General features: G+C 37.6%; 1 protein-coding gene across 2 annotated transcripts in view; it reads left to right on the top strand.

Annotated features, from left to right (window-relative positions):
* Window positions 1–25,649, top strand: part of LOC150091434 (malonyl-CoA decarboxylase, mitochondrial-like) — a 118,251-nt gene that overhangs the window by 40,428 nt on the left and 52,174 nt on the right. For both annotated transcript variants that reach the window (XM_090383896.1, XM_090383904.1), the window contains exons 4-5: window positions 3,316–3,456; window positions 13,377–13,532. In XM_090383896.1, the coding sequence (XP_090240022.1) occupies window positions 3,316–3,456; window positions 13,377–13,532 (297 nt within the window). The remainder of the gene's footprint in view (window positions 1–3,315; window positions 3,457–13,376; window positions 13,533–25,649) is intronic.

Consider the following 25,649-nt stretch of genomic DNA (forward strand, 5'->3'; position numbering starts at 1 on the left):
CAATTTTACAGTTATTGGCCGGGTCCGTAGTGTGGTCCTGGAAGGTTGTGACTTTGCCACGTCTGAGTTGCTGAAGCATGCCATTGCGAGTCACCTCAAGATCAAGAGGGAGAGCGCCCGTGATCACTTGTAGTGCATGAGTAGAGACTGTCTTGCATGCTCGGGTGAGTGTCAATAGGATGGGTCTATGTATGATATCCAGTCATCTGCGGTTTACCGCTGTTGAGGCTTTGTGGAACCAGACACCGGAGGCGTATGCGATTGCCGGGATAATGGCTGCTTTATAAAGGATCGCAAGTGTGCGCCTTTTCAGGCCCCAGTCGCAACGTGTGACTCTGGCAAGCATGGCAGTGTATTTTTTCATCTTAGCCTGTATATATTTTAGGTGTGGGGTGAAAGACAGATTACGGTCCAGGATAACTCCCAGGTACTTTAGTTCTGTGACTAGCTTAATTGTTGTATTGTTGATTCTAATTTGCGGCGGTCTAGTTGGGGTTAGGTAGCCCTTAAGTAAGATGGATTTAGCCTTGGTGGCCGAAATGGTGAGCCGATGCCTTTCTGTCCATTCTTGCAGTGTGGTTACTGCTGCATTCGCGAGAGTTTCTAATTGGGCTCTTGAATCTGCAGTAAGGGCTAAGGAGAGGTCGTCTGCATAGGCCAATGCCTGTACACTCCCTAAGTCGAGGGAGAGGAACTCGTCCAGTACATAGTTCCACAGGAGGGGGCCTAATACTGAGCCCTGGGGGTATCCTCGGTGTATCTGTCGATCTACCTTGCAGTAAGGGGCCTGTACCAGGATCCGTCTGTTTGTTAGGTAGCTTCTTATGCAGCTGAATAGATTTGATGGCAGTTGGGCTGCCCTGAGTCTTGCGAGGACGCTCGGCCACCAGAGGGTGTCGAACGCCCCCGCAAAGTCTATAGAGATGAGGAGAAAGTATTTTTGTCGGCAGCTCTCTGTCATGTTAAGGATACATTCCAGTGCGTCGAGGGTTGAGTTTCCAGGTTTAAAGCCAAACTGTTTGTTTGCTGTTAAGCTAGCTGTGAGGTAGTGTGATTCAATCCTATGTCTGAGCAGCTGCTCCAACACTTTGCTCAGCACAGACAGGAGGGCTATTGGCCGATAGGAGTCCGGCTTGTGCTGTGGTTTTGAAGGGTTTTTAAGGATCAATTTAATGTTTGCCACCTTCCAGTCCGTAGGGAACCAGCCTGAGTGGAGACAGTGGTTGTAAAGGTCCAGGAGCAGATTCGGGGTGTACTCAGCCACTTTCCTTACTATTTCCGGCTCGAGCATATCTAATTCTGGGGTTTTCCTGTTTCTTATCTTGTTAATAGCAATTTGGAGTTCTGCTTGGGTGAAGGGCTCCTCCGTCCTAGGGGATTTGTATGCATCGTTGGCTTGGCATAGCAGTTGCTGTTCAGGAGTGTTGTCTCCTTCAATGGATTTAAAAGTGGCGTCTAGTATATTGTTTACAGTATCGTGCCAGTTGTTGGTCATGGCACCCTGGGGAGTGATGGTGGAAGGGGTTACCTCCCCCCTTGGCAGCTTATTTGTGACTATCCGATAGATGATACTCCAGGGGTCAGAGTTGCCGACAGTAGAGACCAGATGCTCCCAGGACAGCTTTTTCCACTGCCTGATCGTCGCAGTATAGGTGTTCCTGGCTTCCCTGTACAGTTGCCTGAGTGGTTCCACCTCAGGGGCGGGCCAGGTCCGTCTGGCTCTTTGTCAATGATATACTGGAATTTTGCTAGCAGGGAAAAAGGAGGTGATTATCCCTTTGTATAAGGCAATGGTCAGGCCACGCCTCGCATACCGGGCTAGCTGGATGGATAAAGTGCCTGCCTGGCAACCCAAAGGTCGCGGGTTCAAATCCCGTCTAGGGCTTGTATCAGAGTACTGCAAAACCTTTGGAGGTGCATTATGGCCACAGAAGTCGATGCGCCAACAACTAACAAAGAAAAAAAAAAAGCCACGCCTTGAGTACTGCATACAGGTCTGGAGGCTTCATTTTAGGAAGGATGTAGAGTTGCTTCAGCATGTACAAAGAAGGGCAACAAGATTGGTGAGTTGAGTGAAGGGGTCCTCTTACCAAGAAACGCTTAAGTTCTGCAAATTGCAGCGGCCGGAGACTAGGCACCTATGAGGTGATCTGTTTGAGGTGTATAAGACCTTAAATGGGTTGACATGCGAGATTCTGATGGGATTCTTCCGCTTGCTCAGATTAAACCTGAAGGGGTCATAAATGCAAATTAAGGGAAGACAAGTGTAGAATAGATGTTCAGAAATCTGCATTTAACCAGCGGGTGGTTAATTGCTGAAACAAACTTCCATTTGTCGTTGTGGAAGTTGATTGAATTTATTTATTTCTCCTTCTTGAATTTAGTTCCTCCATGAATTTATTTAAGCTATTAAATAAATTCAAGGAGGAACTGGACAAACTATTAGAGGAAATGGATGTGTGAATTTTTTTTCTTTTTTGCCACATATACTCATACATTTACTTTCGTGCATTACATGTCTCTATTACTACTGCCACTATCACCATATCGAGAAGTCAAGGGTAGTTATGTCTGGGAAAGTAGAGTGGTTAAAAGATTGGTAACTATATCTCTGCCAGTGGATGCATCTTCCCAGAAATTCATTGTTGTGATACTGAGAATTAATTTGTGCAGTTGTAATTTTCTGTAGCAGTCCTCTGTGAACCCTCAATCAAGCAGCATTATGTTGTTCCTCAGATTTGGCACTTGTACCACACATTTTCTGCAATATGATAGCACTATCCCCTCAGGTCTAGCTGTTTACCAGTATCTCATAAATGAATTTCCTGGAAAAATATTGGTTAGCAGAAACAGGCTAATCCCTTTACCACTCAACTCCACAGACATAACTCATCTTAATTTTTCAGTGGGATATGTTAAAAATATCACATAACGCATTACAGTAATTATGTTTTATAATCTGAAGACTCATTTCACAAATGTTGCTACTATGGTAATAGATGCTGTGCTGCAAAAAACATGACAGGAAATTTGGTGTCAGCTGGATACACTATACCAGCAGGTTGCTCACATTGAGGTGTACTAAGTTAAGTAATGAAACTGAGAGATTTACTACAATTTACAGCAAACTTCATGTATATAATTGCATTAATTTGTCTATAACATCCACTGAAAACCTTGGAGCAACTTTGTGGATGCTTTGTGCAATATTAAAATATATCTATTTTTAATAGTTTTGATTTAAGTTTGTTACATGCTTATATTTTGACCTTTGTCATTTACTTATAAATTTTTGATTTTATTCCTGCTTTTTAGCAATACAGTGAAGGTTTCCAAGTAAGAGCACAAGAAAAATTACGATTGTCTCTGACTCCACGATACAGTAATCTATTTAACAGAATTGGTAGATTAGAAGGAGGTGTAAAATTCCTGGTGGATTTACGTACAGATGTGCTGGTAATTAAAAATTTTGTAATTATATTTCTAGTCATGCAGAACAGCTGGCAATGGAAAAAAATTGGTAAAAGAACAATTAGGATGGGTACATATTGAATAATTAGCAAAGTGTTCTAGTTTAGGAGGACTTTTATATTAATAAATAAATCACTTTCCATCATAGTGACACAATTTAAACAAATTCTAGCATGGTGAAATTTGCAAAAGTTATCATGTTGTTATAGATAAAATTAATACTAAAAAGAATAAATGCACAAGGCGTAATAGGCTACAAATTGGATTCACTATAAGAATATCAGTGGTATATCACCATATTTTTCCATAGCAGTAAAAAAAAACTACAGAAGTAGTGTAAATGGCATCGATTTAATTCCTTATATTTTATTAATTTTGCTTGATTACAGGAAATAAAATGTATGGTGCACACCGCTTATTGTAATCACAGATAATGTTATGACTTTTATGAGGTCCTGATCAAACGTATACAAATATAAAGGAAAAATGGCATTTACTTATTCGAGTAGTGCAGTACATAGTAACTTCACAACCTGACCGTTGTGAAGATAGTCACAGTATGAGATACAATTAAATCGATGCCATTTACACTACTTCTGTAGTTTTTTACTATTAGAAACAAATATTATTATTATTATTATTATTATTATTAATAGCCAAATGGTGCAAGGAAGCCTGAGGCTTATGATGCACCAGGAAGAAAAAAAGTTCCCAAGTTACCCTGAGAGAGAGAGAGAGAGAGAGAGAGAGAGAGAGAGAGAGAGAGAGAGAGAGAGAGAGAGAGAGAGAGAGAGACAAAAGTAGAAGGGAATCACCAAGAAAGAGAAGAACGATGATATCCAGCTCGTGACCCTGGGTGTGCCAAGCCCATACTCACCAGATGTGAGCCCCGGGTTTATATGGTGATATATCACTGATATTCTCATTAGCATTAGCATTAGTAGAGGCACACGATGCAAGAAAGCAAGCTTATGCAGCATCAGCCAAAAAAAAAACTCTCCCATTTCACCCCTCCGTTCATTCCAAATACCTGTCCAGCCCAGCCTTAAATTTATTTAGGTTATCAACTTCCACAACAAAGGATGGACGTCTGTTCCACCAACCAACTACCTGCTGGCTAAAGGCAAACTTCCGCACATCTATCCTACCTCTGTCTTTCCTCGATTTGAATTTATGACTTCTCAGGTGATTATTCTGAGCAAGAGGAAGAATCCCATCAGCATTGAGCATGCTGAAACCATTCAACGCTTTATACACCTCAATCAGATCACCTCGCAGGTGCCTAATCTCCAGACTCTGTAATTTTCAAAATTTAAGCCTTTCTTCCCTTTGTTCCATTCACTAATTTTGTTGCCCTCCTCTGTACTTGTTCTGTACTTAATCACAATATGAGATATAATTAAATCGATGCCTTTAGACTACGATTGTAGTTTTTCATTTATGAGCAATCTGTGGTGTATTTTAGGTCCTATTATATTATGCTTTGTGCATTTATATTTTAATAGTATTATTTTGTACCCCTTTTGGCATCTCTCATATTAGCATTATCATTAGTAGAGGCATATGATGCAAGAAAGCAAGCTTATGCAGCATCAGCCAAAAAAAAAAAAAAAAAACACTTCCACTTCATCCCTCCGTTCATTCGAAATACTTGTCCAGCTGAGCCTTAAATTTATTTAGACTATCAACTTCCACAACAAGGGATGGAAGTCTGTTCCACCAACCAACCACCCGCTGGCTAAAGGCAAACTTCCGCACATCTATCCTACAACTGTCTTAACTCAATTTCAATTTATGCCCTCTCAGACAATTATTCTGAGAAAGAGGAAGATTCCCATCAGCATTGGGCATACTCAAACCATTCAAGACTTTATACACCTCAATCAGATCACCTTGCAGGTGCCTAGTCTCCAGACACTGTAATTTGCAAAACTTAAGCCTTTCTTCCCTTTGTTCAACCCTTTGTTCCATTCACTAATTTTGTTGCCCTCCTCTGTACTTGTTCCAACAGCTCTACATCCTTCTTAAAATGATGCCTCCAGACATGTATACAGTATTCAAGGTGTGGCCCGACCATTGCCTTATACAAGGGGATAATCACCTCCTTATCCCTGCTAGAAAAATTCCTGAATATCATTGACAAGACACCATGAGCTACTCTGGCAGACCGTCTGCACTACTCAGAAAACTTCATATCTGCCTGCACAAATACCCTCAGGTCCTTTTCATTCTCTACCACTGTCAGTGTAGTACCACAGAGTTGATACGTTAGTTTGGGGTTACGGCTTCCCATATGTGGTACTTTACATTTGTCAATGTTAAACTTCATTTGCCACCTCTCAGCCCATCTGCTCAACTTTTCTAGATCCTGTTGCAGCAGCGTACTGTCATTAGTATCCTTAACAACCCTGCCAACCTTTGTATCGTCTGCAAACTTGGACATTAAGCTTGATATACCATCATTAATATCATTTATAAATACAGAAAACAACAACAGACCCAACACTGAACCGTGAGGGACTCCATTAATAGAATTAGTCCACAATGAGCAGTGACCATTGATTACCATTCTCTGTCTTCTCCCACTCAACCATCCCTTTATCCATAGCAGCAATTTGCCTCCAATGCCACACTACTCCAATTTGTTCAACAGTCTTCCATGTGCAACAGTATCAAAAGCCTTTCTAAGATCCAAATATATGATATCAAAGTTATTCCCTGCATCCAGTTCCTTTGTGACCACATCATAGTATCCAGTCAAATTGGTCTGGCAAGACTTTCCCTTAACAGAACCATGCTGTGTCCGAGTTATAACAGAAGTCTTGTCTAGATGATCCTGCAGTGCTTCTTTTACCAGTGCCTCCATTAATTTTCCTGGAAGAGAAGTTAAACTAACAGGTCTATAATTACTTTTGTCGCCCTTTGATCCTCCTTTGTGAATTGGGGTAACATTTGCACATCTCCAGTCCATGGGTACCTCCCCTTAGTCCAAAGAAGATTTCATAATTATGGCTAAGGGTTTGCTTACTTCCTTTGCTGCCTCCTTTAATATAACAGGATAGATTCCATCCACCCCAGGTGCCTTTTTTATGTTTATCTTCAACAATTTCTCCTGCACTTTCCTCTCAGTTATTACAAAATCATCTAGCTCACTGCCAGAGTTCAATTCACCTCTGCCATTCCCCTCCCTAAATAACTCCTCATGTGTGAATGTTTGATGCAAAATACTCATTTAGTTTGTTAGCAACCTGAGCAGGATCATCAACAGTTGAACTACTGATATCAAGTGGACCAATCTGATTCATCCCTTTCCTTCTAAAGTTTACATAGGTAAAGAACTCTTTGCTGTTTTTCTTTGCATTCTTTGCCAAAGATTTTTCATAATCTGCCTTTGCCTGCCTAATCTCCTATGTGACTTGGTTACAGACCAGCTTATATCTGTCATAAGCTTCCATGTCACTCATTAATTTATATGTATCCGATGCATTTTTTTTCTTTGCCATATGTCTCATTAGTTCATTTGACATCCATTTATGCCTAAACCTTGAACAATATTTTTTAGTTAGTATGTAAAGCCTAGTAGTTTCCAAGATTAATTCTTTGTATGCTTCCCATTTTGAATTTGCTGTTGGTAGCATCATCAGTTGGTCCCACCATATAGAATTTAAATACTGTCTCAGACCACCGTAGTCGCCTTTACGAAAGCAAAAACCCTTCCCTTTACCTCTGATGGTAGTAGCCTCCTTGAGTAAATCCCACTTCAGCACACATTTATCACTGCCACCTAGTGGTTCCTTTATCTGCAGATTCTTAATGCATGAAAAATCACTACTGATAATCAGATCAAGAGGCATGTTTGGGAGGCAACTCCCTCTAGTTGCCTCCCAAACATGCTGATGTAGAAAAAAATCATCCAATAAATCCACAAAAGCCTTGCCAGTGTGTGGGGGACCAACCCACAAATTTCAGTCAATCTCTGGGAAATTAAAATCCCCCATTATAAGACACTCTGATTTACTGGCCCACTCTATTTCTCTGCACAATTGCTCATTATACTCATCAGAGTCATTAGGCCTATAGCACACTCCTACTCTCAATTTTTATCTCCCTATGCTTATGTCACACCAAACTGACTCGACACTGCACTGTCCAGCAGTGTTGACTGGCTTCACTTCCTTGGATTTTATGTGTTTCTTAACTAATAGCATAACCCCTCCTCCCTTCCCATTCTGTCTATCCTTCCTGTAAACATTGTACTCCCCAAATTCCAGTTCTGCATTCCTTATATCTGTGTGACACCACGTCTCTGATATCCCAACAATATCTGCCTTTGATGCTTTGAGCAATATGTCAGATTTCATCAAATTTATTTACCAAACTCCTAGCATTGGTGTGTACACAAGTATACATGCACCTGTTCCTATTCTTAGCTACCCTAACACAATCCATGTGTTTACTTGTACCGCAGTGACTCTCAGCAGTCTCTGAAATACCCTGCATCTTGTTTTCCAGGCTGCTGCTCATTCCAATAGAAGCAGTGCAAGAATCACTTTCACCTCTGCCAGTGGCTACTGTGAATCTATTTGTCCTTGTATCCCCCCAAGCTAGCAGTTTTCCAACCCACCTAATACTGCTTCGATAGCATTATAGTGAATTACCAATCCATAGCCTGTTACGTCTTGTGCGTTTATTCTTTTTAGTATTATTACTATTCATATCAACTGGCATCACTCATATTGTGTTGCACCCAGGTCTTGCAATCATGCCAACTCGGTATGAGTTGGCATGATTGCAAGACCTGGGTGCCTACCCGTCCACTGACAATAGGCAAGCTTAACACAGACAGCTTGAAATGCTGCTGTCTGTGTGGTGGTATCCCCCAAGAATAAGTAACAATAGTCTTCTCCATTGGTGAAGCATTACTTATTCGCAGTAGTGCAATACATGGCAACTTGTTGTGAAGGTAGTCACAATATGACATACAATTAAATCGATGCCATTTACACTACTTCTGTAGTTTTTTACTACTAGGGAAAAATATGGTGATATAACACTGATATTCTTATAGTAATGGATAAAATATACAAATATAAACAAATAGCAAGAAAACTTCCTTCTATTGTATTAATTTTGCTTGATTACAGGAAATAAAAATGTACAGTGCACACCACTTATTGTAATCACAGATAACGTTATGACTTTTATGGGGTCCTGATCAAACATATATGAATATATCTTTGGCAAAGGATGCAAAGAATACCAGCAAAGAGTTCTTTACTTATGAAACACTAGAAAGATGGGAATGAATCAGATTTGTCTGCTGGATATTGATGGTTCAACTATTGATGATTCTGCTCAGGTAGCTAACAAACTAAATGAATATTTTGCATCTACATTGACACATGAGGAGTTATTTTTAGCATTAGCATTAGTAGAGGCATTTGATGCAAGAAAGCAAGCTTATGCAGCATCAGCCAAAAAATAAATAAATAAATAAAAAAAAATAATAATAAATAAATAAAAAATAACCACTTCCACTTCACTCCTCTGTTCGTTCGAAATACCTGTCCAGCTGAGCCTTAAACTTAATTAGGCTATCAACTTCCATGACAAGGGATGGAAGTTTATTCCACCAACCAACCACCCGCTGGCTAAAGGCAAATTTCCTCACATCTATCCTACATCTGTCTTTTCTCAATTTGAATTTATGCCCTCTCAGGTGATTATTCTGAGCAAGAGGAAGAATCCCATCAGCATTAAGCATGCTCAAACCATTCAAGGCTTTATACACCTCTATCAGATCACCTCGCCGGTGCCTAGTCTCCAGACACTTAATTTGCAAAACTTAAACCTTTCTTCGTAAGAGCACCCCTTTGTTCCATTCACTAATCTTGTTGCCCTTCTCTGTACTCGTTCCAGCATCTCTACGCCCTTCTTGAAATGAGGCCTCCAGACCTGTATACAGTACTCCAGGTGTGGTCTGACCATTGCCTTATACAATGGAATAATCATCTCCTTATCCCTTCTAGAAAAATTCCTATATATCATCGACAATACACCATGAGCTACTCTTGCCGCCCGTCTGCACTGCTCAGAAAACTTCATATCTGCCTGCACAACCACCCCCAGGTCCCTTTCATTCTCTACCACTGTCAGTGTAGTACCACAGAGTTGATCTGTTGCTCTGGGGTTGCTGTTTCCCATATGTAGTACTTTACATTTGTCAATGTTAAACTTCATTTGCCACCTCGAAGCCCATCTGCTCAACCTTTCCAGATCCTGTTGCAGTAGCATAGTGTCAGTAATGTCCTTGACAACCCTGCCGACCTTTGTATCGTCGGAAAACTTGGACATTAAGCTTGATATACCATCATCAATATCATTTATAAATACAGAAAACAATAATAGGCCCAATACTGAACCCTGAGCGACTCCACTAATAACTTTAGTCCACGATGAGCAGTGTCCATTGATTACCACTCTCTGTCTTCTCCCCCTCAACCACCCCTTTATCCACAGCACCAATTTGCCTCCAATGCCACACTGCTCCAATTTGTGCAGCAGTTTTCCATGTGCAACAGTATCAAAAGCCTTTCTAAGATCCAAGTATATAATATCAAAGTTATTCCCTGCATCCAGTTCTTTTGTGACTGCATCATAGTATCCAATCACATTGGTCAGGCAAGACTTCCCCCTTAACAAAACCATGCTGTGTCTGAGCTATGACTGAAGTTTTGTCTAGATGATCCTGCAGTGCTTCTTTAACCAGTGCCTCCATTAATTTTCCAGGAACAGAAGTTAAACTAACAGGTCTATAATTATTTGTGTCGCCCTTTGATCCTCCTTTGTGAATTGGGGTTACATTTGCACATCTCCAGTCCATGGGTACTTGCTCTGAGTCCAAGGAAGCTCTCATAATTATGGCTAAGGGTTTGCTTACTTCCTTTGCTGCTTCCTTTAATATAACTGGATAGATCCATCCACCCCAGGTGCCTTTCTTGTATGTATCTTCAACAATTTCTCCTCCACTTTACTCTCAGTTATTACAAGATTCTCTAGCTTACTGCCAGAGTTGAATACACCTCTGGCATTCCCCTCGCTGAATAACTCCTCATGTGTGAATGTCGATGCAAAATATTCATTCAGTTTGTTAGCTACCTGAGCAGGATCATCAACAGTTGACCCATCGATATCAAGTGGACCAATCTGATTCATCCCCTTCCTTCTAGAGTTTACATAAGTAAAGAACTCTTTGCTGTTTTTCTTTGCTTCCCTTGCCAAAGATTTCTCGTAATCTGCCTTCGCCTGCCTAACCTCCTTTGTAACTTGGTAACAGATCAACTTGTATCTATCATAGGCTTCTGTGTCACGTGTTAATTTTTATGTATCCCATGCATTTTTCTTCTCTGCCATATGTTTCATTAGTTCATCTGACATCCATTTAGGCCTAAATCTTGAACAATATTTCTTTGTTAGTATGAAAAGCCTAGTGGCTTCTAAGATTAATTCTTTGAATGCTTCCCATTTTGAATTTGCTGTTGGTAACATCATCAGTTGGTTCCACCGTATAGAATTTAAATACTGTCAATCCACCATAGTCACCTTTACGAAAGCAAAAACCCTTCCCTTTATCCTTGATGGTAGTTACCTCTTTTAGTAAATCCCACTTCAGCATACTGTGATCACTGCCACCTAGTGGTTCCTTTATCTGCAGATTCTTGATGCATGAAGAGTCATTACTGATAATCAGATCAAGAGTATTACTTTCTCTGGTTGCCTCTCGAACATGCTGCTGCAGAAAACAATCATCCAATAAATCCCCAAAAGTCTGACTAGTGTGTGAGTGACCAACCCACAAGTTCCAGTCAATATCTGGGAAGTTAAAATCCCCCATTATAAGACATTCCGATTTACTAGCCCACTCTATTTCTCTGTACAATTGTTCATTGTACTCATTCGAGTCATTAGGCCTATAACACACTCCTACTCTTATTTTTGCTTTCGCAGTGCTTATGTCACACCAAACAGACTCTACATTGCATTGTCCATCAGCATCAATTGGATGCACTTCCACCCAACTTGTTCCACTATGACTCCCAGCAGTCCTGGAAATTCCCATTGCCTTGCTTTCCAGGCTGCTGCTCAATTGCATTTCAATGGAAGTAGTGCAAGAATCACTTTTACCTCTGCCACTGGCTACTGTTAATCGATTAGTCCATGTATCCCCCCCCAAGCTAGCAATTTTCCGATCCACCTAACCTGCCTCGATAGCATCAGCAAATATTCTTGCACCCTTTCTATTTAAGTTTCTACTCTTAGTTACCCTAACACAGCTATTGCCAGTCTAACATTTTTTGTGTTACTGTTACAGATCAACTTGTAGCTATTGTAGGATTCATCTACTTGTTTGTTTCCCTGTTATTAGCTTTCTACCCAGTTGAAATGTTGCTACTTTCAAAGCATCTTGCCAATATTATATTTGCTGTTGTGGAAAAAAACAAGTCGATGAGATGAGATGAGTTCAGGCATTACTTTGACCTGTATCATCAGATAAATACATACATATATTACCTTTGTCTCCCCCAGCTAGCAGTTTCCCTGAATCCCTAATATATCTTCAGTGATACTGGCAAAAATCCTTCATTGTCTTTGTTCAAGTATATCCCGTTTCTACAAAATATATTCTTCTACCTATAAGTGCAGGCCAAGCTGATAAAAATTTCCTCCTAAAAGCTTTTGCAGAGTTCAAGTCCTGAGTTAATCCAGCTGGGCAGAATTACAGACACATACGCATTTTGAGCTAACTCACAGAATTTTTTCAGCAGGGTTCTATATTTGTCCAACAAATCATCAATTTGTGTGTTCAATATCATTAGTTTCCGTAATGCTCTCTTTATCCCATTTAAAATCTGCAGTATATTGCCGACCTTGTTAATTGTTGATCCTGGTAGACATACCGTGGTTCTAGCCCACCTGTCCTATTACAAAAATATTACTTGTTTCCCTGACAATAATGGAATCTCCCAGTAAAACTAAACCCTCTTGAATTAAAGCATTGTGCATGTGATTATTCTGGGTCCGAATCAAGGCTGCATCACGTAGCAGCTTACTAGAATATTTAGTCCCTGATGAGTTTCCAATTATATTTGTTTCTTGGGCAAGCACCCATTTCTTCAGTGACTCAAATTCTTCTAGCAATGCACTAATTTTTAATTTGAGATCGGTACACTCCTTACATTGGAAACAAAGAAAAGAACCATCAGTTGAGTGATGATTATCAACTAGATTGACCTTTGAATACATGCCACAGGTTATGCAAGAGATGAACTCGCAACAGTGTGGACCTTGTCACTATCATTATTAAGGTAAGAATTAAAGTGGTAAATATTTAAAAAAATACAATTTACAGAATTTGAATTGGCTAATTTTAATCAAAATTAATGTATTACAGTAATTAAGCAGTTGCCAAAATTTTCTCTGCTATGAACTTAATTTAAATTTGCAAGGTACCGAAAAAGAATGTAACTAAGCAAAAGTAACTAATGTAATTAGCTTTAGAAAAGATGAGAATTAAGTTTACAAAATATTACAGGAAATAAATTCAGTAAATTGCCAAAAATAAATTTATAAAGTTACACATAGAAAAGAGAATTACAATATATTTAAACAAATTAAGGAAAAGCAAAAATTTGCCTATTAATTTCTTAATTGTGGTCTCTCTTACTGCCAACTTTTGTTCTATGTAATTAACTTGCTCTAATGAATAAATTATAATTCATTTCCAGTTTATTTGCATGACCTTTACTAATATATGTTTTTTTTAAGAACAACTTTGTTATAATATTCTTAATAATAATAAATTTACAGTTTTAAGTAGTACAAATTTCTAATATATGTATATGCAGAATCTCTTATCTGTAGCTGATGCTGAGGAATCAAGTATTCATTATCTAAGAGCTCTAAACATAGATTTACGGGAACTTTTGTCACTGTGGTTTGCAGTTGGTTTCCTAAACCTTGAAAGAATTACTTGGGACTCATCATGCAGCATGCTTCAAAAGGTAAAGAAAATATATCAGATTATCTGATAGTGTTTTATTTCCCCCTCTTTATCAAAATAAAAACATAATTGCACCAAATCAAGTCTTAATTAGGTATATTAGTAGGTATTCAAATGGCTAAATGATGCAAGGAAACAGATTTTTCCCTACATCTGCAAAAAAAAAATTCCAATCACTCGTACTTTTCCCATCATCCAAAGGTCACCATCTAGCTTCACTCTGAACTTTACCAAACTCTCTGCTGAAGCAGAGAGTTTGGTAAGGCCTAAGCCACATTGGGAGGTAATTCATTCCATTAATCTACAACACGTTGGCAGAATGTAAACTTGTGAGAATGTACTACTGCCTTTGTTCATTTTAGTTAATCCCTGAAACGCATTAAACACTTCAGTTGTGTTCCTCCTGAGACGTCTGTTTGTTTAGCTTTGCACCTTCTAATCCATACTTCTGTTCTGGGGAAAATAATGGAATCACTGGTTGAAGGTGCATTGCAGGATCATATAGACAAGACTGCAGTTATAGTTCAGACACAGCATGTGCTTTTATTTGACGAATTTTGATGAATACTATGATGTGGTCACAAAGGAACTGGATGCAAAAAAATAACTTTGATATCATATGCTTGGATTTTAGGAGAGCTTTTGATACTGTTGCACATGGAAGACTACTGTACAAATTGGAGCAGTATGACATTAAGGGCAAGTTGCTACAATAGATAAAAGGATGGTTGAGTGGGAGAAGACAGAGAGTGGTAATCAGTGGACACTGCTCTTTGTGGACTAATGTTATTAGTGTAGTCCCCCAGGGTTCGGTGTTGGGTCCATTGTTGTTTTGTATATTTATCAATGATATTAATGAAGGTATATCAGGCTACGTCCAACTTTTCAAATACTATGAAGGTTGGCAGGATTGTTAATGACAGCAGTGGCAGTACACTACTGCAACAGGATCTAGAAAAATTGGGCAGATGGGCTGAGAAGTGGCACCTGAAGTTTAACATTGACAAATGCAAAGCACTGCATATGGAGAGTAACCCCAGAGAAATGTACCAACTGTGTGGTACTACACTTAGGGTGGTAGAAAATGAAGAAGACCTGGGAGTAATTGTGCAGTCAGATATGAAAATTTCTCAGTAGTGCAGACAGGCTGCCAGAGCAGGTCATGGGATATTGTCAATGATATACAGGAATTTTGCTAGTAGGGAAAAGGTGATTATCCCTTTGTAAGGCAGTGGTCAGCCTATGCCTTGAGTACTGCATACAGTCTGGAAGCCTCATTTTAGGAAGGATGTATAATTGCTTGAGCATGTATAGAGAAGGGCAACAAGATTGGTGAAGGGAGTGAAGGGGATCCTCTTACCAGGAAAGGTTTAAGTTCTGCAAATTGCAGTGGCTGGAGACTAGGCGCCTGTGAGGTGATCTGATTGTGGTGTATAAGGCTTTGAATGGGTTGAGCATTCTCAATTGTGATGGGATTCTTCCTCTTGCCCAGATTACAAACCTAAGGAGGCATAAATTGAAATTGAGGAAAGACTGTTGTAGAACCGATGTGCAGAAATTTTACTCTAGCCAGCAGGTAGTTGAGTTCCATCTGTCATTGTGGAAGTTGATAGCTTAAATAAATTCAAGGAGGAACTGTACAAACTTTTAGAGGGAATGGATGTGTGAAATGTTTTTTTTTTTTTTTTTTTGGCTGATGCTACATAAGCCTGCTTTCTTGCCTTACATGTCTCTACTATTACTGCTACTTCATATGGACATTGATTAGCACTATTTATTAATCTGGTCGAATTTCTTTGAATCTGCATTAGAAGCTCTTGTATCTTTTTTTTTTTTTTTTTTTTTTTTTTAAGTTTCTCTCTCTATCCCAATTTGTCCAAGCTTGAGGATTTATGGTGTAGTGGCCCTCTCTGCCATAGCGCTTTGGTTCAAACAACTGACTCACAATACCCACATTAATTGTAAGGTTGCATGAGAGCAGCTTCAGCAACTAAGCCATCACTTGTTTATTCTTTGCCAGGAGCACAAAACCATTCCAGATGATCAAGCTCGCTCATTTGCTTGCTCTACAAGGTTCACTGAGTGCATATCTGTTGTGCATTCAGAACACTTCCCTACATAATTTCTCGTAATACTGTAGGAGGGTAAACCCAGAAAGAGGTTTTATGCTCATATGGGAGAACCTGGTTACCAATGCAAAGCTTATAGATAAGCAAAACTTTCATGTTTTTACCAAATACCCAGTTCTGATATCATCCTGAATAGGCAGTATAGGGGGTGGTTTATACGAGAGTTAAGGCTCTCAACTTCATTCATTTGGTTTCTGCCATTTGGTCAGAAGAGGAGAGAGAGAGATCATATTAATCTATTCATACGTATCACTTGAAATGAGATGTCATTTGGCAATCTTAAGAAAGCCATAGTTACTTAATTTGATAACCCTAGCTCCAAACCTGATGATGCCCTTCCATCAATTCCTTTAAGTATCAACTTTGCAACCATACTTCTCCCAGAATCCAAACATTTTTTGTTCTGGAAGGTGTCTACCAACCAGTAAAACTAATTGCCCTTTCTACTTTTCTCATCCCCTATTTGTATGATCCATATATAGCAGTTCTAGTGATGGAGGTGCCTCTGTAGCCAGGTGGGCAGGAGCAGCAGTGCGTAGCAAACGCTTCTTGATTAGACCAGGGTTCGAGCCCGTGACCACCAAATACGGAGGATGCAGAGAGGTCAGGGAATGACCACCGCATAGCCCTGGAGCAATATGGCCAATAAGTTGCTAATGCTCCTAAACACCAAATAACAAACAACCATCTAATGATGGAATATCTAGGAAAGCCAAATCTTTAGGCATAAAAAATATTTTTCCCTAGCACTAGAAAATTAAAGCAACTACTAGAATCCTCCTTCAGCATATTATGTGAGCATCATAAGATCCCTGATATACAGGGTGTCTCAAAAATATTGGTACAAACGTTTAGGGGAAGTAGGTAACATCTAAAGGAATGTGAATCGTATAGGAACCCATAACCGGAAATGTCACGGGAAAGTAGTAGCAGAGGCACAAGAAGCAGAAATGACACAAGACAGTAATTAGTGGCAAACATTTATTTCACATAATATTAACAATGGAGTACGAGATGGATGCATTTCATGATGTTACAACAGACGCCCGAAGGTTCAACCATTTGAATGAGCCTTCCGGGGTGAAATAAGCCTCATCCGTGACCAAAAAATAGGCTGGGAAATTCAAGTCTTGAACACTTTCTTGGAGAAACCACTACACAAAAGCCACACATGCAGGATGATCTTGGAAGAGCAGTAACTGAACCCTTTGGAGATGAAAGGGGTGTAAGGAATCGTGGTGCCAGACATGCTAGACACTGCAACGAGACACTCCTAAGGCAATGGCACGTGTGATAGTAGTATGATTATTCTGGACGGCATTCAACACACTTTCTTCCATGGTGGGAGTTCGCATCGAACGTGGTCTGCCCGCACTACTCCTGTTACCTCTAAATGATCCATAATCACACAAACAAACAAGTGGTCCAGTACATGTCTGTCTGGGAAGGGTTTTTGCTTTTGTAAAGGTGACTACAGTGGTTTCAGACTGTTTTTAAATTCTATACAGTGAGACGAACTGATGATGTAACCAACAGCAAATTAAATGGAAAGCATTCAAGGAAGTAACCTTGGAAGTGTTTTGTTCGAACTAAGAAATACTGTTCAAAGTTTAGGCCTAAATGGATGTCAGATGAACTAATGAGACTCGTGGCAGAGAAAAAAAATCCATGGGATACATATAAATTATCAGGCGACACACAAGCCTATTGTAGATATAAGCTAGTCAGTAATTAAGTGACAAAAGAGGTTAGGCAAGGAAATGCAGATTACGAGAAATATTTGGCAAAGGATGCAAAGAAAAACAGCAAAGATTTCTGTATATATAAACTCTAGAAGGAAGGGGATCAATCAGATTGGTCCACTTCATATCGATGGTTTGACTGTTGATGATCCTACTCAGATAACTGGAAAATTGAATGAGTATTTTACATCTACATTCACACATGAGGAATTCTGTAGGGAAGTGGAGAACTGAAGCTTATTAAACTCTGACAGGGAGCTAAATGATTTTGTAATAACTGAGAGCAAAGTGGAGGGAAAATTGAAGTTAAACATAAAAAAGCACCTGGAGTGAATGGGATCTGTCCAGTTATATTAAATGAGATGGCAAAGGAAGTAAGCAAACCCTTATATTAAATAATTAAATTTCACAAACCAGTACTTGAAAATATTTTAATACTCTAACTAAAAACACTGTATTTACAATAAAATAATTAAAACTAGTTTAAAATATATAAATTAAAATATTACTGAAAACAGATATTAAAAATGTTAAAAATTTAAAATATATACTGTATTATTTTTTAATTTTTAAAATTAAAAAAATTTAATATTTAAATTTCTAAAAAAATTAAAAAAATTAAATTTTTAAAATTTTTTTAAATATCTGTTTTTAGTCTTATTTTAATTTTTTTTATTTATATATTTTAAATATTTTAAACTAGTTTTAATTATTTTATTGTAAATACAGTGTTTTTAGTTACAGTATTAAAATATTTTCAAGTACTGGTTGGTGTGAAGTTTAATTATTTAATATGAGTTTTCCCAGCCTTGTAGGCCTATTTAGAGATAAGCAAACCCTTAGCCATAACTATGAGAGGGTCTTTGGACAGTGCAATTTAAAAATATATTTTATACAGAAATATTTTGCAAAGGGAACTTAACCTTATCCCTTTCTCATTCCTCAATCTCATTGTTCAGGGATTTCCAGTTTATGAGCATCTTCAGAAATGTAATCTCGTGAGCGGCAAATTCCTACTGTTTTTAATATAGTAGAATGGTTTAAGGCCATATAACTAAAGATGTATGCTTTAGGCTATTTTTCTGTATGATGTGATCTAACCCTAACACTAGTCCCATACTTGTCCTTAGTTGTGCATATCTGTGTGTACCTGATTACTACCATTAACCATCCTGCCAACCTTCACATCATCTACAAACCTAATATCCAAGTTTGCAAATGAAACAAAAGTTGACATGGTTAATGGCAGTAACAGAGCATTCTACTTCAACAAGATTTAGATAAATTAGGCAGATGGGCTGAGAAGTGCAAATTGAGGTTTAACATTGACAAAAAATCACCCCAGGGGGGGCTCACATCTGGTGAGTATGGGCTTGACACACTCAGGGCTGATTTTGCAGTCAGATATGAAGTTCTCTGAGCAGTACAGACAGGCTGCCAGAACAGCCGATGGGGTTTTGTCTGTGATATACAGGAATTTTGCCAGTAGAGATGAGGTGATTATCCTATTGTATAAGGCAATGGTTAGGCCACATCTTGAATACTGCATGCAGGTCTGGAATCCTTATTTGTGGATTTGTTAGAGTGGGTGTAGAGAAGAGCAATAAGGTTAATGAGAACAAAAGGATGATCTTACCAGGAAAGTCTTCCATTTTGCAAATTGCAGCATCTGGAGACTAGATGCCTGCAAGATCTGATTGAGTAAGCTCAGTGCCAATAGAATCCTTCCTCTTGCTCAGACTATGCACATAAGGGAGCATAAATTCAATTTGAAGGAAAGATGTTTGCAGGATAGATGTGTGGAAATTTGTCTTCACCCAGCAGAACAAACTTCCATCTGGTGTTGTAGAAGTGGATAGTTTGAATAAATTCAAGAAAGAACTAGACAAACTATTAGAGGGGATGGGGAGAGATAATATGGGAAAGTTTTTTTTTTTTTTTGCTAATGCTGCATAAGCTTCCTTTTTTGCATCATTTTCCACTAATACTAATACTATTTCTGTTTTTTATTTAATATTAATGTAGATTAAATTTTCTAAATGTCTGTTAAAGAAGTCCCATAAAGCAGGGTCAATATTTGTGGTTTGAAGAAAATTGTTCCATGCAGTGATGCGTTTCTTAATTATTATTCTTCTTATTTATGTTGAATTGTCATTTACAGCCAATTTACAAGTTAAATATATGTTAAATATATGTTAAATCCAATGTAACAGGTTAAGTTCGTTACACTGCTGGATTACATGCAGCAGTGTAACGGACCTTACCATTCCTTCCAAGCACAAGTTATTACTTTCTTTCAAAATCATACTACAGTATTAAAATTTAATTCCAGATATTGTCAAGATAATATTCTTTTGAAGTTTTTGTGATAAGTAAATATTACAGTATCATTACATTTAATGATTGTGCGTAAAAAGAAAGCATGGGTAACATTTTTATAGCAACTTCCAAAAAATAAATACAGGGTAGACAGTAAATATCTGCCACAATTTCAATCCATGTAAAATTCTAAGGTATGTTAATATTAACTAATATCCTTTTTATTAGTTACACTAAAAATTTAATTAAAAAATTAAAATTATTTTTTTAATTAAAACAATTCATGGACACTATTTCAACTTGGCATTACAAATATCCACTCAAAAATAAGTGAAGTAAACTTAAGGTGGTATGAGCATGTAGAAAGGATAGGAGAAGGAAGATTAGTCAGGCATTTGAAGCAAACATGTAATGGTATTAAGTAAGCATTAAAAATCTAACAGGAAGATAGAGGGAAATATTGAATGAAAGACTAATTTGTATCACAGTGACCTGTATGTCCATTAGGTATAAATAGATTTGGATGATGATCCTTTTTATTCCATATTATAATTGACTCTTATAATACTTATTACGATGGCAGAATGAACAAGTATTGACTGAGCACACTTGAAGTACAGCTCTGGATCCCAGAGCTGTACTTCAGGTCAGTGTTCGCTCTTTCAAGTCCAGTTCCATCTTGACTGATTGAACTGGACTTATTAATGTTACCAGATGTCCCCTCCAGGTACACAATTTGCTGATATGCTAAATTTTTTTGTGAAACTGCCACTGCACAAGCCATGCTTCCTTTAGGACAACCCAAAAACATTTGTATGCCTGTCAATTTATGTATGAGTCTGTTCAGCAAGAACACCATTTCAGTGATTGACAGAAAGAGAATGTTCTTTTGCTTGAAGATGATTAGCATATCATCTGTTTATATTCAAAATTCAAGCAGTTCAATAATTTAATAAAGATGATAAACAGAAAAAGATAGAACTTTATAACTTAAGTAAATTTTTATGAATATTTTTTCTGTTCAAATATAATGAAAGATGCTGCAACATTTTACACACTGCATTGCATTTCAAGCACATTAAATTATTAAATAACATCGGTGGCAGTCAGTCCCAGAATTTTATAAAGGGGACTTAAAGCAGTGTTCGGAGAATCATTATGTAGCAGTAGGAAAAAAAATCCACACTATTTTAATCGTGGGGAGAGGGGCTATAGCCCCTTTAGCCTACCTGGGACCACCACTGAATAACATACCTCAGTGTATACTCAAGAAATGTTTACTAAAACTTCATCACTTCATGTTTAAATGATGGCCAGCCATGTGGGATTTCTGTATTAGTTCTTTCTTAAGGTGGGAGATTGATGCATAAGGGAAATGGGTCTAGCTTATCAATGTGAAATTTAGTGTAGAGTATTTGGAATATTCTTAGGGAATATTCTAAATAAGTCCTGAAATTTTTAAAAGGATCAAAATTGCTGTTCCAGCTTATAATTATGTTTCTGTTTGGGGTGTAGGGGGACTGGCGGCTGTAAAATGAGAATTGATACTTCCCCAGAAATCAAAAAAATATGCTGAAAATTTGGCATTGATCTGACTTTTCTTTTATGAGAGGGAAATGGGGGAGGGATGTGAAATTGGAATTGAACCAAGAGTTACACCAATCCCACATTTGCACTTCAAATAAAATGCACTGCTTTCTAAGGGGAAGGTAGGTTTGGCGAAATTTATTTGATATGCATTCCATTACCCATTTTGTTATTTTGTAGTAAAATGGTTAATAGATAATGATTGAAAACCCCTCCTGGCTCATAAGTAATTCAGAGGATCGCAAATTTTTTTCTCTCTAATTTTTTTTTTTAAATTTCACAAAATTTCTTAAAATTTTGTTCAAGTTTTATATGTTTCTGTTTTTTGTTCATCTCCAGTGCAACAGTTTTATAAGGTTATAAGGTCTTATTATTATTTTTTTTGATATATATATATATAGGTTAAAATCTGAGTACTGAAATTAAATGGTACATTTATGACTTTTCTAACTATAAGTCAAATTAAATCATTAATTTTATTTATGGGGGTAGGCTGGGCTGGATTTACTTAGGGCCTCACATTACAAGGGCCTCGCTCCATCTTTAAAAAAATCCTTTTTGATGTGAAAACATCTATGGCGGCAGTAGAATAAAATGGATTGGTAATGAAATTTTCTTGTAACTGAGATGATGCAATTGATTGGTAATGAAGAAAGCTGACCGTTTAGATTTTAGATGATGCAAATTACATCACTTCCTATTAGGTTGCTGTTAGATTTTAAAAGATGGAAATGATGTCACTTCCTAAATGGCACTAACAATGCTAACTCAGTCACCAATGTTGATTCAGTAGAGTAAGTTCATACCAAGATACGGAAATGACGTCACTTCCTAAAGGCCACTAACTCAGTCACTGACGTTGATTCAGTAGAGTAAGCAGCGGGTAGTAATATTATGCAAGAATAAAAGCTTCAAAGCCATCAAAGAAGCCTCTTGTGTCAAAAAGGAACGAGTTCAAAAACATTGAGAATGAAAAAAATGCGACTTTAATAAAATCTGCAGATTTTATTAAAAAGAATATTCTTTCACACAAGACCATTTCATTGCTTAAAATTTAAACAGCTTTGATTCAAGAACAAAACAATAAAACAATCATTTCAACAAACAATAACTTCTTGCATTAGTTTTTGGTTATGATGTCATACTAGTCTACAAATGGATTTTCAGTAACTATTGAATTGTAAAAATACCTATAAGAGTATTTCGAAGATGGATAAAACTCCAGCTGAGGGAAATCGGGAGAAGTATGCAAGAATAAAAACTTCAAAACCACTGAAGAAAGCTTCCCATAGCGACAAAAGAACGAGTTCAAAAACATAGAAAATGAAAAAAAATACAGTTTAATAAAACCTGCTTCTCGAGATTTTGATCAACATGAACCTTCTACATAGACTTCTCATCAAGAAGCTGGACCATCGACATCATAAAATTATATTCAAGAACTTTCTGAAGATTTCGATCCAGAAGATTTGAGTTCAAATGAATCCTGAACCAGCTAGACAGAGTATACTGCAACAACCAGCTTCAACTTTGAGGGACCTGCTAGAACAAAGGCTCATCGGTTTGCTATGGATAGAGAAATCGATTTAGAAGCTGTACCGATTGCAAGAAGAAGTACGAGGGTTTCATTGAATAACAGCAGAACAATCTCAGCTAAACAAAATCATTTTCGAATAATACCAGCTTGTGCTATTACTATCCATAAATTTTGGGGAGGTACTTTCGATTCCATAGTTTATGAATATGAGAAATGTCATGAACAACTAGTTTATGTTACATTATCTCAAGTTACCGATATCAGTAATCTTTACATTATTGCTGGAAATGGAGAAAAGAAATTTTATCATATACTGAGAAACGCTACATTCACTCTTGCACTTCAAGCTGAAATGAACAGGTTGTCGAGTAATCCTCTATTTACCATGTAAGATACTTTATACAAGTTCATCAGTATTTGACAAGATCTTTCCATTCTAACGTTAAATTGTCAAAGTTTATGTGCTCACAGTGATAATCTCACTGATGCAGTCACACAACAATCCAATTTACTTCTACTTTCTGAAATGTGGCTAAATAACAAAGAAGAAGTAAGCATACCTAACTTTTGTGTCTTTCAATTCAAACGAGAAGATCAACAAGCTGGTGGTGGTGCAGCAGTTTATCATAAGAGAGAAAATTTTACTCATGTTGTTACTTCTCATATGGAAGTGATTTATCGACAAACTGTTGGCGAATCCATGAGTGTTAGACCTGTTGGAGACATTTGTGTAGCTGAATGCCTTTTTTCTGATAGTCAAACAATATTGTTGGTAGTCATTTACATTTCACCTAACCAAAAGATCAAACACATCATTGAATTCATCCATTTCATTTTACTTCCTTACACGATTGAAGGAGCTGCATTGCTACAACAATTTTCTCACAAGAAATGCAACTGAATACCAATGATACTTAATGGATATTTCAACATTCATTTTGCAGACACTCAATCCAAACCTTTGACTGATTTCTTAGAAAATAAATTTGGGCTAATGTTAAATACGTCTAGATCTGTATCGACTTCTAATCATGGAACTATAATTGATGCTGTGTTTCAAAGACACTCTTTACAATCTCAAGTGTATGTATCATATTTTAGCTATCACAAACCCATTGTGAGTAAATTACCTATTGAACATGTACTGCAACCTCAAATTCATGAAAATGTTTTAAAATGTTAAACATGTTCGGATTCTTTTCATACTAAACCCCTTTAGCCTCATCCAAGCGAAGGATGTTTTCACATAAAATAAAACATCTTTTGTACATACAGGGTACACTTGTTGTTTTTTCAGATGAAGTCTCCATACATGAACACAGTATTCCAAATTTGGTCTTACAATTGCCTTATACAGTGGGACTATGACCTCCATATCTCTACAGGGTACCATTCGATAAATCATCGATAGGTCATCATGGGCTTTCCTGACCGCCTGTTTATACTGTTCAGAAAACTTCATATCTGCCCATTATATAACTCCTGGATCCCTTTCTTCCTCTACTGTTTTTAATTCAACCCCACCAAGTGTATAATTTATTTTGGGGTTCTATTCCCCAAGTGTTAAGACCTTGCATTTTGCTGCATTAAAACATAACTGCCACTTTTCTGACCATTCTTTAAGCCTGTTCAAGTCATCCTTAAGGGGCACTGCTTGGTACTGATCATTAACTACTCTACCAATCTTTACTTTGTCTGCAAATTTTGACCAATTTTGTCTACTGAAGTCTCAGTCGGTAAAATTAGTCATATTCGTTTTAGAGGGCTGCACATATTCATTTGTTATTTAAGGGAAAAGTTTCACAAATTCATTCATCATTTTTAGGGGGTTGCATTATTGCAAAATTTGAAAACCCCTGCAGTGATGTTTTATACTTTCTGAAGCTTTTTCCTAAGTTTACCCCAGCCTTGAACATAATAAAACTCAAATTCCTTTCCTCAACTTGAACTGAATTTGAAAATAGTGTACCATTTACAGACTAGCATCATTCACAGTTCCAAATGACAGCAAGGTGAAAAAAATTCTTGCATTTTTATGAGGGGGGGGGGAATAGGGGACAAAGTGTGAGAAAGAAATAATTTAGCATTTTGAACTGTCTTAGATAAAATTATCAAGGAGACTGATTACTCCCCTCCTCCTGGCCTGTTTTTGCTTGGCTTGAACATGTAGGCAGGTTTGATGACCCTTCCTCTCTGCCTAATCTCTCAGTTTTCCCCTCTAACCTTTTCTGTGAGAATCTTTAATCTGAATTTTTCTTTAATAATGGTTTTAACCTCAAACAATCATCAATAACCTGCTCCCTCTCTAATTCCACTGGGCCTGTTAACATCCCCAACTTTGTTATGAAATTTGCCAGCTCTTACATTTTATAATTATTAGTCTCTCTATTTAACAGATGTCTTACTGAAAAGAATTTTCCCTCCATCCTGGCATGAGTATTCTATTTTTTCTATTCCTGAGGTCCATAATAGTAAAGTATAAAAAGACTGGTGGCTTTTTGCCATATCCTCTTCACTGCTTAAATTGTTTCAGTGATTCATTCTGTCTCTTCTAACTTCACAAATTCTGGCTCCACCTTTCTGCCACATTCACTATGGAAAGAAGGGTTCCTCCATCATCACTAATTTTTTATAAACTACTTTCCTTCCATCTGATGCTATTAACCACAATGGTCAACTTTATCTGATTTACCTTGATTTATTCTTTGCATTTGAAGCTGGTTGCCCATCAGTGTTTCTGTAACTGTTGGATAAATTTTATGGTGTATCGGGAAATTTGCTCTTTTTCATTCAAGAATCCCACC

This window comes from Mastigoproctus giganteus, chromosome 1 (assembly GCF_048544385.1).
Source record: "Mastigoproctus giganteus isolate SK-2022 chromosome 1, ASM4854438v1, whole genome shotgun sequence".
NCBI classification, from domain to species: Eukaryota; Metazoa; Arthropoda; class Arachnida; order Uropygi; family Thelyphonidae; genus Mastigoproctus; species Mastigoproctus giganteus.